The 19,572-nt window shown below is 38.6% G+C and overlaps 1 protein-coding gene across 4 annotated transcripts in view; it reads right to left on the minus strand.

Annotated features, from left to right (window-relative positions):
- The window catches only part of ADAMTS3 (ADAM metallopeptidase with thrombospondin type 1 motif 3), a 257,797-nt gene that overhangs the window by 25,434 nt on the left and 212,791 nt on the right, over positions 1-19,572 (minus strand). For all 4 annotated transcript variants that reach the window (XM_073891779.1, XM_025887595.2, XM_073891780.1 and 1 more), the window contains 10 exons: positions 15,885-15,968; positions 13,874-14,030; positions 12,989-13,094; positions 12,456-12,599; positions 11,682-11,814; positions 9,567-9,680; positions 7,414-7,559; positions 6,042-6,217; positions 4,673-4,806; positions 2,718-2,841 (listed from right to left, as the gene is read on the minus strand). In XM_073891779.1, coding sequence (XP_073747880.1) covers positions 2,718-2,841; positions 4,673-4,806; positions 6,042-6,217; positions 7,414-7,559; positions 9,567-9,680; positions 11,682-11,814; positions 12,456-12,599; positions 12,989-13,094; positions 13,874-14,030; positions 15,885-15,968 — 1,318 coding nt within the window. The remainder of the gene's footprint in view (positions 1-2,717; positions 2,842-4,672; positions 4,807-6,041; positions 6,218-7,413; positions 7,560-9,566; positions 9,681-11,681; positions 11,815-12,455; positions 12,600-12,988; positions 13,095-13,873; positions 14,031-15,884; positions 15,969-19,572) is intronic.

A 19,572-nucleotide genomic window follows, 5' to 3' on the forward strand; every position in this document is an offset into this window, starting at 1 on the left:
GGTCGGGGTTTTCAGTACCTGAGTCTGGGTAAAGTCGAGTCCAGGAACCGCAGCATGTTTGAGTGTGCAATGGCTAGACGGAACATGTTTAAGATGCCGACCAAGCACAGCAAAACAGCTTGATGCCATTTATGGATGCCCATCTTTCTGCAGTTTGCTACAACTTACCCAGTACATTTTTAGCTTCCCTTGTTTCAGCAAGAGAAATATTACGAGCTCCTTTGGGTAAAGTGAAGGCGCCTCTTGTCTTCCCTTAAATAGAATGTTTTTAATTAGTGAAGTTTTCATGTTTATCAAAGTCTTGCTGTTTCATTGACTATACTATAAGTTATATAGATTCTATTAGGTAAGATATCAAATAATCGGTAATTTTATGTGTTGAAGTCAAAATGCATTTTTAATAGTTAGCTAATGCCAATAAAAAGTTAATAGTCAATGAAAGTAAGACTAAGAATGAATGAGAAATGATAAAGGTGATTGGAAGTTGAATACTTGCAGATTTCATTTTCCAGCAACTTGAATTCTGTATGGCACCTCTTGCTTAAATGTTTCCCTGTTGGAAAACGTTAATTAGTCTATTGAGTGACTATGATGACAACACCAGTGCAAAGAAATGGATGTTAGATTATCTTTGAACAGTCTGAATCTGTATGACTGAGGAAACCTTTCTTCTCTCCTGACCTTGAGTCGCAGGTTTAGTCTAATTTTTGACTTATCTGAAAAAAACGTACCACGACCTCATACCACAGAATGGATGATTAATGGATGGATGATTAATGGCAAAAACTTTTTTCCTTACATTAATTTACTCTGGAAATAAAATAATATGAGTGATTTCATACCAAAAAGAATAATATAGCTGCCATAGAGAAAGCACAGTTAATTGCTTCACAATAAGATGAAGAAAATTATATGTTACTCCACCAAAACCACAATATATCATTTTAGTTCTGTGAATGTTCTTAAAGTAATATTATCAGCCAGAAATGGCAATATTTGTTTTTTAACCATTTAACTATTAAATGATCACACAGGAATATCAAAACCATCAGTAACGAAAGACACTTTGGAGTGACCTAGCTCTCTGCCCCACTCAATGTGTCAAAGAGCAAAACTGGTCTGTGTGCACTTGGCTTGCACTGGGGTAGCTGAGGTCTAACAAGAGTACAAAGAACTAGAGAATTATTCCATTTGGATGAAGACTACCTTTTTTATACTTTCTCTTCTTCTAAAAGGGAAAATCACCGCCATGACAATGTGCTCAAAGTAAACCAGTTTCTTATCTTTATTTTTGTTTTGTCTTATTTTGTCATTTTACCAGAGACTATACCAACTGAATGGGGATGACGAAAGAGAAGCTTCTCAAGGGAAGCACCACATCAAATGTATCTTTAAATGCTGAATTCCCAGAGACATTTTCCCCATAAATGCTTATTGAATAACTGAATAATATTTGTCACAAACTAAAACAGATCATTCCGTAATAAATGTTTGTATCCAAATCTCTTATGAAAATTCCAGTGAACGATTATGAAACTACTCATAATTTTACATATTATGTCTGTTTTTTTTTTTCCCCCATCTGCTGAAACTTCACTGTATGCCTAAGTCCAGGCATTGACTCTAAAATAAACACTAACATTCACACACACAAATAGTCATACCTCAGGGTTGTTTTTGGTTGTGTACCTAATTTTGTGTAATATAAAACTTTTAAAATCATGTGAAATATGGAGTCTAGATTTGTAGATTTATAGATAGGATAAACTTGTTCACCTTTAAAATAAAAGAAGCAAAGCTCATGCAATATTTTAAAAGTTGTATTTAAAATTTTGTGATTTTTTTTTGTAACTTCTGAACAACAGTTTATGTGAACAGAAAATTCAAAATAAGCCTCAATTCTAATAAGTAGGTCTAATGTGTTTTATTAAAAACACAAAATAGGGGCACCTGGGTGGCTCAGTTGGTTAAGCGTCCGACTCTTGATTTCTGCTCGGGTCATGATCTCAGAGGTCGGGAGATCAAGCCCTGAGCTGGGCTGCACACTGAGTGGGGAGTCTGCCCGGGATTCTCTCTCCTTGTTCCTCTGCCCCTCCCCGCTTGCATACACACTCTCTCATTCACTCTCAAAATAAATAAATAAATAAACAAACAAACAAATAAAAACACAAAATAAAACAAAACATATTTTAGCTAACTACTATAATTGATATTGATTTTATTTGTTTCTTATTTAAATTAAGTAGACACTCTTTCATCATGGATGCCATGGAGTATGAATTCAGTCCAAGTGTTTTTATTTTTGTTTTTGGTTTTTAGTTCCTTAAAAGGCAATCTGAGGTGTCTGGGTGGCTCATTCGGTTAACCGTCTGCTTTCAGCTCAGGTCATGATGCTGGGGCCCCGCGTCGGGCTCCCCAAACAGTGGGGAGTCTGCTTCGTTCTCCCCAAAGACTGGGGAGTCTGCTTCTCCCTCTCTCTCTGTCTCTCCCCCCGCTGATGCTCGTTCTGTCTCTCACGTGCTTGCTCTCCCTCTCTCTCTCAAATATATAAATAAAATCTTAAAAAAAAAAAGAAAAGAAAAGGTAATCTGAATAAAAATAAATCAGCAGCTAATTTTTTGTTATGTTTATAGGGAAAATGTTACATTCCTAAAAGAAGTCCCAAAAAGTATAAATCACGGAGAAGGATACCAAATTCATGAGAGACGCCATCTTACCAAGCTTCTTGGGAGTTCTGGTAAATGTCCCCTTTACGGTTCGACAATGAGAATTATCTCCTCCACAGACGCCACACTTATCCTCAACCTTAGTAGAACCGATTTCTTTATCACAGCCCACTTTCTGGAAAGAGAAGATGTTAAACGTGACTAATTTCAATGTGCCAAGTGAAGGTCAGCATCCTAGACAAGGACAAACCATTTGTTTTATCGTGAGCCCACAGTGACATAGTCTGACCAAACCTTGACTCAAGCTCTGATTTTTTTAATGCCTCAATCTTTTTGAAGAACTACTATGAAGTCAAATGACTTGTACTCTAGGTTAAAATCTACTCTAGGATACATTCCCCCAGTCTAACGAAATATTTACCCCATCACACATAGTCATGACCCATCGAACATTTATTAAGCACAGATATTGTCATTGATGCTGAGAAGACAAAAAGACAGAAAGTGTTTTTCCCCTGTTGCTCTCCTATTTGGAAAAATGAGTAATAAAACGATGAGCTGGGCATTAGCATAAGCTTTATAAGCTGGCTAGGGATGCAAAACAAAACTTTACAAAAAATAAAGTAAGACGAAATCAGAGGGAGACAAACCGTAAGAGACTCTTAACTCTAGGAAGCAAGCTGAGGGTTGCTGGAGGGGAGGGGGAATGAGGGGCTGGGGGAACTGGGTGATGGACACACGATGTAATGAGCACTGTGTATTATATAAGACTGGTGAATCACTAAACTCTACCTCTGAAACTAAAAACAAACCAAACCAACCAACAAACAAAAAAAACTTTATGAAGGGCTGGATATTTTCATAGGGCCCTGTCAAAAGGCATTTCAAGAATGCAGAGGGATAAAAACAGAGCCATGGAAATTGTATGCTCATGGAAAGCGGGTTCTGAGAGCAATACTGAAGCCATGTTTAAGCCGATGGAAAGTTAGTACTGTACGAGAGGGGAAGAACAGTGAAAGATTTGCAAAGCACAGGCCACGAAAGACCTCGAATATCAGGCAGAGTTTACATTTTCACAGAAACTTTAACAGGGAACCACGGAAGGTTTTCTGAACTGGGGCAGGCCCCTTCATGGAAATCAGTGCAGGGTAAGGGGACATGATAGGCCACTGCACTCAGAAGTTTGGAATGAAAACGGGCAGAGACAATGATGACCACACGTTTGATGTACTGTGGGAGGGTGAGAGATGGACAAAAGTCAGATTCTACTTTCAGGAGAAATTCATTTCAAATGCGAAGTCTCTGCATTCTTGAGATTCATTCCTACAACACTTTGGTTGTGCTGAAGTGAAGAAGAAACAGAGAGGAGTCACGTGTTCAGTAAATAACGCTGATTTCATGTCAATTCAACTTGGGAACATGAACAAGAAAGTCAACTGCAGTTTTTTATAAAAAAGAGTCTCAGTAGGGCAAAACCCGGTTTTTGCATCTTCGCCTCTTTTGTTCTGAGGTGGAATTCAGTGTCTAAACTTAGAATCAATTGGAAAGTAAGAGAGAGAGCAGGAGAGACAGAGGGGGAGAGAGAATTTCTATTACTTTTTAAATAAAAGATAAAATACACTTAGCATTGCGTTTTTGAAAACAGCTCCATAGTGGAAAAGCAGATGACTACTAGTAAAATACTCAAAGCAAAAAAGGCACTATCCATCCTGAGCTGTTGTATCCCCAACCAGAGGGATCAGAGTAATTTAGAAAAGGCATTTGGCTGGAAGAAGACGAAACCATATTTAAATCTCGATTCTGCCAATGGCCAAACATTGATGTGAAAAGTGAAAATTTCTCCCGCGTTTGGTTTAGGCCTCCTCAGCTAGTCCTAGATTCTCATTTTAATGTGATTTTACAGATGAGACGGGGTTAAGATCTTTTGAAAACATGCAGGTGAACGAATGTCAAAGCAGAATTGCACAACGGCGCAGGAAGCTTCCAGGGCTGCCATGTGAACTCACCACACACTCTCCCCGCACACATATGCTGTACGGATCTTTGTAAGAACAGTGCGTTCCATCCAGCACCAGCTGTTTCATATACACCACATCTCCAGTCTCTCTGGATTGGCAGTAAAGGTGGCATCTTTTCCTGGCTGCAAAGATGGAGGATTAAATCGACCATGTACATAAAGTGACATATTTGCACACTACAGTGATTTTATTTTTAAAATACAGAGTTTCCGCACGATGTCCTGAAAACAAAACATTGTGTGAATAAATAAAAGAAAGAGTAGCAGAAAAGGATAGATACTTGGCTTACAATTGATCTAAACTGTGAAACTTCTGAGAGTGAAAAGTGGCTGAATTAATAACTGCATAGGAATGACTGGGACTGTCCCAGGCAAAGCAGGTTGGATGTCAACCATGGATTTAACCACAGCTCTTTAATAAACTTTAATTCAGAACCAATTTCATTTTAGTGACACTTAGGGAATTAAAAGCATTTCTCTTTTGTTTGAACCGATGACCTAGTATGGTTTATGCCTCATGTAGGATCTCATTAGTTAAATGTAATATAATTTATGTGACTCGCTTCACCGAAACAGATAAAAATTAATGCATTTCTTCTTAATGCACGGCAACTTGGAATTCCTGTGTGGATGCAATCCTTCCTTTAAAACAGCTTTTAAACTGAACTCGTCAGTGTATTGAGTCATATGGTAACCATGTCACTATTTTGTTTCATCCACCCAACTACGAAGTACGGTGAGACATTCCTATTAAAGAGGGCACGTTCTGCATGGAGCACTGGGTGTTATATGCAAACAATGAATCGTGGAACACTACATCGAAAACTCATGATGTAATGTATGGTGACTAACATAACATAATAAAAAAAAAATTCAGAGGTATGAAGTGAAACGCTAACAGGGAATCCCCAAGTGTCTTTTCTAATAACTAGGGTAACGGTACAAAAGTAAAAGGTTATGATGTGCCTTTTGTTCTCAAGTCATGATCTTCTTGTTTCTCAGTTCTAAAGGAAATGTGGTGTTTCCCTGGTTATTCGGAAAGGAAAGATCACAGTATTCTAGAGCGTTTCCTAGTAGAAGGATGTCAGTCAAATGAGGAAACTCAACATGTCTCCACGGGTCTTTCCAGCAGTGACAGTGGGAATGCCGTTGGCCAGGAACTAGCCCACAGTCCTCACCTCTCTAGAGAAAGGACTACGCTAGCCTTGTTCTTGGAAACCCAGCAGGACTTACCCCTATAAACACCAAGTTTTCTAATTTACCAAGTAAGGACCCAGAGTCCCAGGGATTGGTGTTGACAAGGCTTACACTCTGAGTCCCCATCCACACAGTGGGAAAGACAGCGAGCATCTACTCACAGTCGGGATGTTCGTATGGCAACCAGTGGTGTTTGGTATTCTGGAATTCGAAGTGGGAGTTACGCTGTTGGCACTGCTGCGCTCTGAAGTCCTCAAAGTGTTTTGGGCATTCTTCTGTATTACAAAGCTGGTACTCAAAATTAACACCAGGACAATCCTGACCACCGTTGATGGGCCTAAAAGAAAAGACAACATTGAAAAAGGCCCTTTGGCTCTGGGCCAGCAGTTGAAGCTTGCAGACCCAGTGTGGAAGGCAGAAAGCCAGAGCTGCTGAGCCATGGGCACAAAGGGAATGAACTCATGCTTCCTAATTTCCATCCCTCTCCAAAAGCACCATCCTCCCCCTATGTGTGTTTGTCTGGGACGGGGTGGGGAAGTGGGGACCAAAAACTCAACTTAAGTCAGCATTTCAAACGGTATATTTTGAATGCACAGTGAAATATATAAAGAAATTTTAAAAAAACATATGTCTGGACCGAGGAAAATTATATTTTCTCCCATGCATAAAACATGTACGTGTAACCCAAAGACATTTGATCACAGCTCTATGTCTTAGTTTTCTCCTATGCAGAATGAGAAAAATAATCCCCTCTTTCTTAGAGAAACATGCAGAGGACTGCATACGTTAACATATTTAACATACTTACAACAGAGCATGGCTCATGGTGAACTTTAGCTGCCCTTATGATAATTTTTATCGTTTATATTACTCCCACTAACACTACCAGCATCTCTTCCCATGAAAACAGGTATGTGACATTTGATATTTTTTATGAAAAACTTTCTTAGAACCATCCTGCTGCCGGAGACTGAAGAAGGCGCTTTCCTTACATGGTAAACCCTAGACCAGAAAGAAGGTCCTAAGGTTTGCTGAGCACACAAGAGGGATTCACTATATTTAGTCTGAGTGAGTGAATAGGGAGCTGTTCCCCCAGTTCCTTGGTCTTCTTTCACCATCTTTCTGTGGTCCTGCTCCTCTGTGTTGCTCTCCTAACCCCAGAGGGAGTGAGCCCCCGGCTGGAGCTGCTCCCGGCGCTGACAGGCTGACACACCTGGGCTTCCTGCAGTGTCCCTCCCGGCACTGGGGCCCAGGCCTTAACAGCACAGGGACGGGCCTTCCCTGCCTAGCTCCTGAAGACTTCTAAATAGCAACAGCTTCCAAAATCTCTAATCTTTGCTTGAGCCTCAACTTCGCCATTGACGACTCTTCACAAGATTGATGAATGGAGATTTATCCCAAATAGATACTTAAACCCCTAATTTTCATGTTTTGTGTTTGACATGTACTTCGTGAAACAGAATATTAATAACAGAATACTGGAGCATTTTCTGGTCTACCCAAAAATAACTAGAATTACAGGAGTTTACTCACGTGGGATTATTACACTGGCGTGTTCTGAAACGGACACCAGTTCCGCATGTCCGGGAACAGGAGCCAAATTTGGTCCAGGATCCCCAGTTGCCATCTTGTTTTTGTTGATTAGCATTCTTCCACATGCAGTGGCCCTTATAGCACCACTGAGGAAAATGACAAAAGGCAATTATGAAAATCATGCCTAAGCCAAAGCTCAAGTTATTACACAACTACCACCAGTTAAAGGCCTTTATTCCTTTTCTGCCCCCAGGTAAAAATGCATTTAAAATGAACCCAGCTCAATTATAACAATAAGGTACCCTATAGAGGATAATGTAGACTTGCATTTTTAAGTATAAAATGAAAAAAAAAATCACTCAGACAAGTTTTTAAATGATACATTTACAGTGAATATCAAAAAAAACCATTAAGAATGATATGAGAACCCAACTTGCATAGTAGGAAGTATTCTACCCTTCATCCCTCATTAGCTAGATTACCAGGGTTGTTTAAAAAATATATGCCTTAACTTTGGAATTAATTAACATATCTAAACATATACAGTGTTCAAAACACTTAGGTATGTTTCTAAATTTTCCAATCACAATGATTCTGAGAGATAGATAGGTCATTTGTTATCTTTACATCTTTAGATGAGGAATATTGAGACCCAGAAATGATCATGAGGAGGGTAAGACCAACTGACCAGGAAGTAATTAAATGGGAACTATTGAACCTTGATACTACAGAGGCACCTAGCTTATAGTACCCAGGACAGAGCAGGTCCTCAACAGGTATTAGTTCTTTTCCCTTTCAACATTTTGACTTCCTTTTTTGTCCTACTTACAATAAAAATGTTTCTTAATACTCAGATTTGGTAAATTTAAACATAACACAAATATATTTAGAGAAGTTGGATGTTCAGAGTTGATTTACAGGATATATTTTTCATAAAGCAAAAATGAATCAACCCATTGTTGCTCTTGTTTTTTTAGTCAAAAGTTTGTAACATTGAATTTTTCCAGAGCAACACACTGTATGTAATATGTTTAGCATAATACCTAACAAAGTTTAAACACCCATAATGGCAGATTTTATTTTTATTATTATTATCATTTTTATGCTTGTAATTCTCAGAGCAAATACAGTTCATACATATTTGAAGTAGAGCTCTAAATGGCTTTAAAAGAACTAAAAGCTACATAAATCTTCCTTGCCGCTTTTAGTCCTGTCTACAGTATCTTATTTCCAAACTAGTCATGGCTCTTCAACTTGAGTTCTTAACATGTCTTTGTTTTGGGTTTGGTGATCTTTCCCCTTATGAGTAGCATAGATTGGCCCCTGGCCACTTTCTGAGCATTCAATCTTGACTACACAATTTGAGATTTAAAACCGCTGGGCATCTTTCCCCAAGGAGCAAGGCCAAATCTTCTGTATAAATTCACATGACTTTATTTCTGGACAACTTTCACAAGGAGTGGGACGCCAGCAAGTAAATCAAATCCCGTTAGCAGGGGCCCAGATATTCTGCTGAACTACTGCTTCCTATTCTATCAGGAACAGCCAAACAGTGGTCTCAAAGATGGTAGGTCCTAATCCCCCAAATCTGTAAATGTCCTTATTTGGAAAATGGTCTTTGCAGATGTGATTTGGTTAAGGATTTTGAGATGGAGAGGTGATCCTGGATTATTATCCAGGTGGGTTCTAAATGCCAGCACAGCACCTGTATTCTTTTAAGAGAGGGGCAGAGGGAAATTTGCACACAGAAGAGAAAGGGACACTGTGGCCACAGAAGCAGAGACTGGAATGGTGCAGCCACAAATCAAGGAATGCAGGCAGCCCCCAGAAGCTGGAAGACGCAAGAAGAGATCCTCCCCTAGAGCCTCTGGAAAGAGTATAATCCACACAACTATTTTGGCTCAGTGAAACTGATTTTGGACTTCTGGCTCCTAGAACTATATCATTTCTGTTTTCTTCAGGAACCAAGGTTGTGTGTGGTAATTTGCCATCGAAGCCCTAGGAAACAATGCTACTGCATTATCATAATGAAACCCTATACACCATGGTTGGTATAAGAATGACTACAGCAAGGGTCATAATTTTCCAGGTTTCTAAAGATGATGATGATGAAACCTAGATTAGATTTTCATTGTATAAATAGATATACTCACTTTTCCAACAGCACACTCAGTCCCATCAAGTGGGGGTCCCTTTTTTGTCTTACAAAAGTAGGGATTATCAGGATGGCTACACCACAGCTGTTTACATGGGTCAAATGTTCGGAACTGGAAGAGAGAATCAGGATCTCAATGAAATAGAGATGGCATGTCATACCAACATATATCTGAGAGTATCTTCTAGACACTTTCTTCATGTCATATTCCTCGGGTGTTTTAATTTTAAATTAACAGTCATAGTTGTGGCATGATAAGAAAAAAAAAATACTGCCTAAGAATTAATTCCAAGGAAAGAATACTTTTATTCTGCTTTTCTAAAATATCAATGATGAACAATAATTTGTCTGCGACTCTCTGGCTGACTTCAACATTTCTGCATACCATTTCTATTTTATGGTTTTCAGACAATATGGGAATTTTAAAGAATTTGTAAATATTATGACCATTTTAAATATGAAAACTTATTAAGATGGTTTTGCAGCTCTCAAGTTATCAAAACTGCTTCTCTTTATCCCTGTAGTTATAAACTGGCCAGATTATAAATAATACTGAGCTGATTAAAAGCAGAAAATATTTATAAGTCTTGCTACACGAGATAAGGTGTCCTAGGTGTAACAAAATCTCAATACATTCATGTAGTTTATAACATACTTTCCATATATTTAATCCTCAAAACAATCCATGACTGAGACTGAAAGTTATAAGGTAAGGCTTTAGTTACGGTTATAGGTTATAAGTGAGATAGTAACAGTCAGACTAGAGTCTTAGTATTCTTATTTGTGAGAATGTTTTTGTTTTCCTAAAACACCACATTATAATATCCAAATGGATGTGGAAGCACACATATTTGTGTGTGGTCTTTACTTGTACTCGTGTAACTAGAAATATCTTACCATTATCTAGATTTGAAAAAAAAAAACCAAATACCAGTTTATCCACATATTTATTGTTTACAGCACTAATTACCTGCATATAGCCTTATGGTCACAGCTTTTATTTTTTTAAATTGTACTCATTTTGGACCTGGGTTTTTTTTTTTTTTTTTTGGTTCTAATCCCTATTACTTAATGTAGAAATTGTACTTTTCCATGACATTGAGCCAAAGCTTTAGAATTCTCAGGTCGAAAGCATTAACGCAGGTAATGAGGCGCTGACAGCATGTACCTTATACACAGACCAAATGGCTGTAGACAGCTCTATATGGAAGATTTCAAACAGCGATCAACTTCTTTTCAATATCTTGAAATACTTAATTTTTTGCTCTAACATATAAAGCTTGCTCCAACATATAAAAAGCCCCTCCTTTCTCCCCCCTGCCTTTTTTAATGAACTACTAAAGCTTAATGTAGAAATTTAGTGAAACATAGCCCTAATGTGCACAGCCACATGGAGGACTGGCTTTACTGGACCCCATTTACCATGTGCCTGCATTGTGCTAAGCACTGTAATTATGGTATCAAATTTAATCCTGATCCCAATTCTACGAGATAAATACTATCATTATCCATATTTTACACCCAAGTAAACTAAGAGAGATTGAATAAAGTGCTCAAACTCATATATTTAGTAAGTAGGAGATCCAGATTCTGACAACCCACCTAGCCTGAGTATGAAACCCATATTCCTGACCTTCATGCTATACCATAGGACTCTCACATAAGAATATATGATGACCCTTCCCTATGGTCACAGCTACATGAAATCCTGGCAAACTAATGAAAAGCAACCAAATGAAGGCTTAGAAGCCATCTCCGAAGGTCACAAAAACTAAGGGAGCAACACAGCATAAAGCTTTATAGCCTGACAATCTTAGTTTCAATATCTAGCTCCCCTACTGACCAGACGCGTGATTTAAGCAAATTGCTTAATCTCTGTAAATCTTGGCTTTTTCATCTGTAAAGTAAAAATATACCAACTCCCATCTAGTCTGCTAAGGATTAAATAAGATAATATATTCAAAGCTCTTAGCTTCAGCACAGTGACACAACAAACACAAAGTCATCGATAGATACTCTTCTGCTTGCACCAGTGAGTCTATAAAGCTCACCAAATAGGAGCTATGCAAACAGATTTCAAGATGCAAAAATCTCAATTGACTGAGTGACATACCGCAGTGCACATTTTATAACCAACCCCAAAGTCAAAACGACATTGCTCATCCATAGAGTAATTGATTCCAGGAAGTTCTGGGAGTTTGGGCCAATCATGTTCAAAAGGGTCATCAAGGAGACAGTCATAGGAACTGTAGAAAGGAAAATATTTCATGTCATTAAATGTTCTTTTTTTTTTTAACACAGCCTAATGAAAAACTATTCTTAGGTTACAGACTCTGGAATTTCATCCAATCATATAGCAAGATCACAGAGTCATACCTTTTAAGGTTTTTGGTTTCACTTCCATTCAGGAAAAGACCCATCATCCTTATTCATCCCCCAAAAGAAGCCAAACATGACTCTGGAATACAGTAGAATTGTGACAGCCTTATTCATGACCCTTGCGGGAATCCCACACAGTATGGTGGCACAGATCCCGGCCCCTATCCTACAGGGAAAATGAGGCACTCTCTGCAGGTATCACATGATCGTCCTCTCTCTCCTCATCCCCAACTCAAGTTTGACCACCCAGTCAAAGATTCCATAAGGAGTTTACTAAAAGGAGACCACAGTTAAAAATTCTCTTAAATTCTAGGCTTACGGCTTAAAATACTGTGATTACATTACAGGATCATTGTGCCAAAAGCTCTGAGTTATAAGAAAATGTTTATCATGAGCAATAATTCTCATTCACTGGGAGTTTGGTTAAGATGGAGGTCCTAAAAGACAGTTTCACGTCTGTGTTATGCTACGACATAAATGCTCTCAGGACACACAAAAGGGGACATACTGGATGTATCTCTTCAGTTCTTGGCCACTGCACCGGGACCAGTGGTAACGATGAAACGCTGCTTGCACCAAGGGGGCCATGACACTCCCCATAGCGGTCTCATCACCACACCTGTTGCCTTGTCCGTCGTGCTCCATTCCCAGCCTACAATAAAAGTGAGACCTCACCGGTAAGAATCAGAGGGGCCATGGATTTTGCTTGATTCCAATCTTGGAAATAAATTCGGGGAATATGCATTTTATAAATTAACGTGGCTTTTGCGGAGGAGTCCCAGAGACTGTGAAATAGAGAATAATCTGACAAAAATGTCTTTCTTGTCCCATAGCTATGGAAAGCACAGGGGTATCTCTGCAAGCCAGAGTCACTTATTTAGTTTCAGTGCGTGACCTCTTCCCTGTTTTCAGCTCCTCACACTTGGCAAGGAATGAGAGTTGCATGCTGGCATGTACTCTGCCCAAAGTGTGAACAATACTGAGAGAAGCAGGGAAGAAAAGACCTTTTTTTTGGCTTTATAGCTGTCAACAGTGACTTACACATGGCCAGTCTCATGAGCTACTACAAAAGCAGATGAAAAACCATCCTCATGATTCAGGGTACAGCTTCTCACTGGATGACACATGCCTGTGACTGGAGCATATCCTGTAGAGAATAACAATTACTTTTATTTTCATTTTATGAGAAAGCCCATTAAGAACTACTACTGGACCTTTGCCTAGGAAGAAAAAAAAAGAGCTTTTCAGGAAACAGAGGCAGTATTATTTCGCTGCTAGCATTGTACCACATTCTCTTGGGAAAGCCACACACAGGTAATGGTCTCTAAAAAGATTCACTGGGTCTGCGTTTTCTCCTTTCCTAAGGGAAGGAACTGCCTGGGGTTACTATTCTGTTCTGCCCACCAACAAAGCCCTGTCTTTCTGTTTTTAGTGAATGGTCCTTCCTATTATGGTACTGATAAAGGGAGCCAGAAATTCCATCAACGTTGAAAAGAAACTCATCTGTCCACTTTTTTTCCGAAGCCTACATCAGAATTTATTAGATAAATGGAAGCTGACTTTGGAAGAAAGCTCTTTGGCAGCAATCATTTCTCATGGCATCTCCTTTCCCTTTCTGAGCAGTTAGTGGAAATCACACTGCATTTTACAGCATCCCTTCCACACCCCAAATGCACAGTCATTATTTTAAAGGCAAGTATAATATATTAGAGCATTTAAGTGGCATTAACATTGTGAATTGTGAATTCCACAGAAGTCCAGAATTCCACTGGAAGCAATAGAAAGAAAGTGTATGCTTGGCTGATGCATGGTGGAAAGTGGTGCATGGTGGAAAGGGAGCTGAACATTTGAACAGACTACTTGATTTAGGATTATTTTTTAAAAGTCATGCCCTTAAGTTTTTCTTCTGCATATTAATAGAAATACCTTGCATTCCAGCAGGTCCAAAGTCTTGCCTGGTTAAGAAAATTGCATGATCATGGTGTTCAGAGTGGTTCGGATCAGACTTTTGTTGTTGGCAAGCCCAGCGACACACGTTCTCCAAGCTCCTGGATGGGTTTCCCCTTTCTATGAGGCTGATGGACTAAGAGGAAACAGAGCGTTGAAGAAGTGCTTAACACTTTCCCAAAGGCTTCCTTTCATCACTTGCTCTGAAGTCAACATTTGGAAGTGCAATATTTCAAAGATGTTCAATAATATTATTTAGGGCTTATGCATATATCTGCTCTTGTTTGGGAATTCTAAATGCCCATGAAGGATATGTGAATGATGATCGATGGTACCTGCGTGAAAGGTGACTGACACATTTATGGGAACACGTAACTCTGACATTTGCTATCGTGGGGCAACTCAATGTTAATCATTGGGGTAAGAATTCTAGTAGTCCATTTCCTAACTCAGCTCAGATTTCTTAGTTTTATAGATATTAAAAAAAAAAAGAGGAAACGATTCTGGTGTGAGACTTATCCAGAGTTGTTAAAGTGAAAGGTCTTTAATTAAAATTTTTATTTTTATTTTTATTGGCCCAGAATTGATCAACAAATGTGAAGAATATAAATTCTTCAATGAGCTGGCAAAGCTGGTCAAATCTTCATTTCGGGAGGTGGTCAAATTACATAAACCTTACACTGAAGAAAGCAACTCCCCCTTTTTCTAACCTTGGAGCGATGAAGAGAGATGTACTCTTATCTGGCAAGTCACAAGCAATGGATTGGCATGGCCTGGAATGTTGCTACTACCACATTATGATCAGGAGTTAAAAGTTCAGAGAGAAAAGGGCCCATCCTTCAAGAACCCAGTATCCATACTTCCCGGAATAGTTCTGATAGAATAAGAAATTGAATTTGGAACCCCAAATTAGTCTCTACTTGCCTGACCGGCTGAGAGTTTTGTTACATTTCAGCAAATATCATTATCAGTGTTTACATTCTGAATAAAATTAGCTTGGTTTATTACATGCTGATCACATACTTTTCCAAACAAATCATATAACAACCAATTGAAGGCTGTTAACATCTCCAGCTGGAGTTGACTTGTATTTAGTGTTAGTAACACAAAGTAGGTCAGGTTTACGGAATACAGTAGAGATCAATGACACTCTTTCATCAGAAAATGATAAGTGGGTGTTAAATACATAATGAAATGCAAACACATGGATTTTTTTCCTGTTTGCTAACTGCATGATTTCCTTAGTATTTCATAATCAGGAGGATTAATTATGGGAAGGGGCACATAATCTTAAATATCAAGAAAATTGCCAAGTTAGGCACTTTCTCAAATGAAGAAACCACGGTTATCCATTCCATTATTTCCAAGGACAAGGACACATCTACTGCCATTTTAAAGCCAGCTGAAGTTAGTTACATTATATGAAATTCCTACTGTGTGCATTTTGACCTTTTTGTTTTCAAAAAGGATTAAAGCTCTTCTAAGTGAATAGCCACTGTATACTTCATTTTTCTTAAGTGGAACAAGATACATGTAAAATATTTTAACAAATCATGAGAGAGAAAGGATCTCTGCTATTTTTCTTCACTGATATATTCAAAGCACCTAGAAAGCATCTGACACACAGTAGGCACTCAGCATAGATGTTGTGAATTAATAAACGGTTCATGAATTTGACAATAATGGGAGACTGAGGAAATTCTCTTTCCTCACAATGGCATCCATTTGTTTTCACTCGTATAGTCATACCTAGCGCCAGGATCACTACCTATGACTCCATTAGATAGATAAGCAGAGCAAATGGGATCAGCACAAAAATCATTATCTGCTCAGATTGGGAGATCCATGCTGATTGTGGCAGTTTCCCTTCCTCAGTTAGGTCTCTGTGAGACATTAATACCACATGGTAGCTAGAGCTACAGAAATTTAGTCTTCTGTTTGCCAGCCCAGTCCTTCACGTTCATAGTTCACATATTTTAAGACATTTTACCTTTGCGTAACCCAGCATTATCATGCGCACCAGGACCACATTTATATGCACTCCAAGGGACTCATCGTGGTAAATTTCATTCACCTGGAAACAAAGCAGATCGTTGCTAAAAGAAAGGTGACATGATGATTTCATGAAATGTACAACATTTCAGGGGTCAGCCATGTAATCACAAGTACTAGAGTCAAGTTACTTTTTTTTAAATTTGGTCTAAGTTGAACTCTCTTACCTTTAGCTTTGAAACAATCCCCAGATATGTGAATTACTGATTTTGTAAACCCCACGGTACAATGAACAATGGAGAATATACCTTAAAAGGGCTTCATTCAACTATTGTTGTGTTAGAAAGAGTCCAGTGTGTTAGATTTACATATAATACTCATCAAAAGCAACCACAAGTGGGTGACTCTGAGAAGAGTCTACTAGCTGAGCATAACCACAGCCCCGTAGAGGAAAACAGACAGCAGGCATTTGTCTGGGTGCTCATGTCACTACCAGGGGTCTGACGTCAGGCTGGGAGAGCCCATCGAAATGGAGTTGGTATGCAGGAGCTATGGTGGTTCATCTGCAGGCCAGGAAGTGGGCAGCCCTCCCAGTGCTCCCCCTCTAGGAGTGGGGCAGCTGAATCAATAATTATTAAGAAGTCCTTCAACATTTGAATTACTAAGGTGAACGTATGAGTGCATATTAGATAATATCACCCTTAAGTATATAGCTCAGAAAAACTAAGTTGAGTCACTCCTTTTATTTAATTTTTTAAAGTTGGGCTGAAATTTCTAAAAGCGATTTGGTATACTTTATAAAATCATAGATATTAGAATTTAAGCAACCTCACAGTTCATAGCCCAACACAGACTTATATAGATGAGCAAGATGAAGACGGTAGAGGTTAACTGGTATGCAAAACCCACAGTCAACTGTTGGCAGATATGAATCTAAAGGGGACCATCATTGTGTCTTCTGATTAAGCTGGTGCAAAATCAGTGTGTGTAAAGGTTGCTTATTAAGTTGGCAAATGCTAGGAATGGAAAAGGTGGAATTATCTGACTAGATTACAAAAATTCTTAGCTATTCCCAGGGACAGGGACCAAACATTTGTCACAATAACTAAAACAGGGATGGAAAACTAACTGCAATTCAACTTGAGATCCAGGAGACTTGTTGGACTGTAAGTGCAGCAAATGGAAAACCTATAGAGAAAAGAGAACCATAATCTCATAGAGAGAGACTTTAAAAAGAAATCTAACTTAAGAATGATAGAATGTTCTAAAAAGCTCCCCAACAAAATTCATGAATCATAAAATTGCAAATTACCACAATGACCAAGAAACAGGAGCAAGAAATCCCAACTGAAATATTTCAAGAATCTAATGGAACTGCACAGAACACCTTACAAAATCAAGGCCTGAAATACGACTAAAGGCATACTTACTAAATTTGTATGGAATAAAAGGGAGGACAGCTAAGATGGAGGTAAAAAAAAAAAAAAAGCTGCAGAAATGAGTATATACTAAAGAAGACTAAGTACAGTTTGACAAGAGAAGATGCAAAATCCTCCAAAGTGGAAAAATGCACTATTTACATACACACACATAGAGTTTACAAATGCACATACACACAGAGAATGGCAAGACCCAATTCAAGATAAGCCAAGTTAAAAAAAAAACAAAAACACCTCTGCAATGTGCTCTTTTGTGGCACAGGTGTGCAGACAGGCAGCCCAGGAGGAAGCCATCCCTTTGGGGCCAGGGTATCCTTGAAGTATTGAGTACATTTTATCTATGATGTCTTATAGAAGAGAAGTTGACAAAGATGAATGTATCCAGAAAAGAGCAAAAAGCAAGAAGCCTCGAAAATGTGTCACATAAAGAAGGGGAGACACAGTGGCCAAGAGCCTAACACTGGACACCGATAGTCTCATTGACCTCTTGGTTCAACCCCTCATTGTTGTATGGTCTCCATCTTTCTTCGCCTTGGTCAAAGGGGCATAATAAGAATACTACCAGACTGGGCTGGTGCAAGAATTAAAAGATTTAACTCATGCAAACAGATTGCTCAAAAAATTCACGAGTGAGAAGGAGAGAGGGACATTAGGGAACAGCAGAATATGGGAAACAGAAAAGAAAAACCTAGAAAGAAGACTTAATAGCTGCCATATGGAAAAGGGGTTCAATTTATTTGATATATCTACAGAAAATAAATAAAAACCATGGGTTTAAACTGAGAGGGGTAGAGTCCAGGTCATTATAAGAAAAGACCAAATGCTGGACCAAAACACTGTGATTTCTTACGACCTTTTTGGTCACAGGCACATTGTCTTATCTTACTCCATACATGCTTGATTGTAGTCCGAATCCCCTTCCTCTTCTGGATTAATTATCTGATAAGAAATTCCTAACATTTTAATTCCAATACAAGTAAAAGTCTGAAGCCAGGCATGTCACTAACACATTCATCCAGAGACTCAGGGGCATTCCAAAAGACTTCTCGTAAGGCAGATGCTTTGAATTAGTAACATGGCTGCATCACACATACTCAGCTTCACATAATTGAAATGTAAATGCATTTGCTGTTAAAAAAAAGAAAAAACCCAAAAGCACAAAATAGGGAACGATAAAATTTTAAATGAAAGAAAAGTAAGTAAAAAAAAAAAATTTCTAGAGCAGAGATGATGGAAGGAGGGCCACTGCCGAGCAGCAGTGACAACTGTACTTTAAAATGCAGGAGACACTGGGCACCTAGGTGGCTCAGTCGTTAGGTGTCTGCCTTCGGCTCGGGTCATGATCCCAGGGTCCTGGGATCGAGCCCCACATCAGGTTCCCTGCTCGGCGGAAAGCCTGCTTCTCCCTCTCCCACTCCCCCTGCTTGAGTTCCCTCTCTTGCTAAGTCTCTCTCTGTCAAATAAATAAAATCTTTAAAAAAATTAAAAATTAAAAAATAAATAAATAAAATGCAGGAGACACTTACATCAGAAATCTTAGACTCGTACCATGGAGGAAAGGTGGCAACAATGACAAATAGCTTATGAGAGTTGAGTTAGTATAGTGTATAATCACCCTAAATTAGTAAATTCATCTGTATCCTGGAGAAATTTTAAAATCAGTACAATACCAAGGAAGTCCAATGGACAAAATTTATGTTCCCCATGGTAATAGTACATCATAAAATGATGGAATAGAAGGACACTTCTTTAAAAGTCAAAGTTACCATTCACCAAATGAAAAGTATTGTTTAACAAAAATCACTATGAAGCCAGGCTAATTAGATAGCAGGGTATGCCAGCAGAAACCAAATCAAAAATCAGTCAGGGAAACTTTTAGGTCAGCACACACTTGTGAAACCGTCACAGGACATACATAAATTATTATGGGTAGAAATCACCAAATACAAGGCAATGGTATGTACACAAAGCAGAAAGTATTCCTTCAATATGGCAAACCATCACACATTAGATGTCAATGCGAAGCGCTAGATATCACTTATTATCCTGCTTTTCAAAGTTAAAAAAAATACATTATTCTCTTTAAAATGTACTTAATAATTTGGCTACTTTTCATCTTGCTAGGCCTTATTAATAAGAGGATGCAATGTTTTTATACTCAGAGGCCTACAGGATATGATGAGTTGAAGAAATAATCAGCACCATAGGATAAGATATTCAAAGACCTGGATTCTCTCCCAGCTATGC

This window comes from Callorhinus ursinus, unplaced genomic scaffold (assembly GCF_003265705.2).
Source record: "Callorhinus ursinus isolate GAN/ISIS: 27379988/994484 unplaced genomic scaffold, GSC_fseal_2.0 scaffold4, whole genome shotgun sequence".
Taxonomy (NCBI): Eukaryota; Metazoa; Chordata; class Mammalia; order Carnivora; family Otariidae; genus Callorhinus; species Callorhinus ursinus.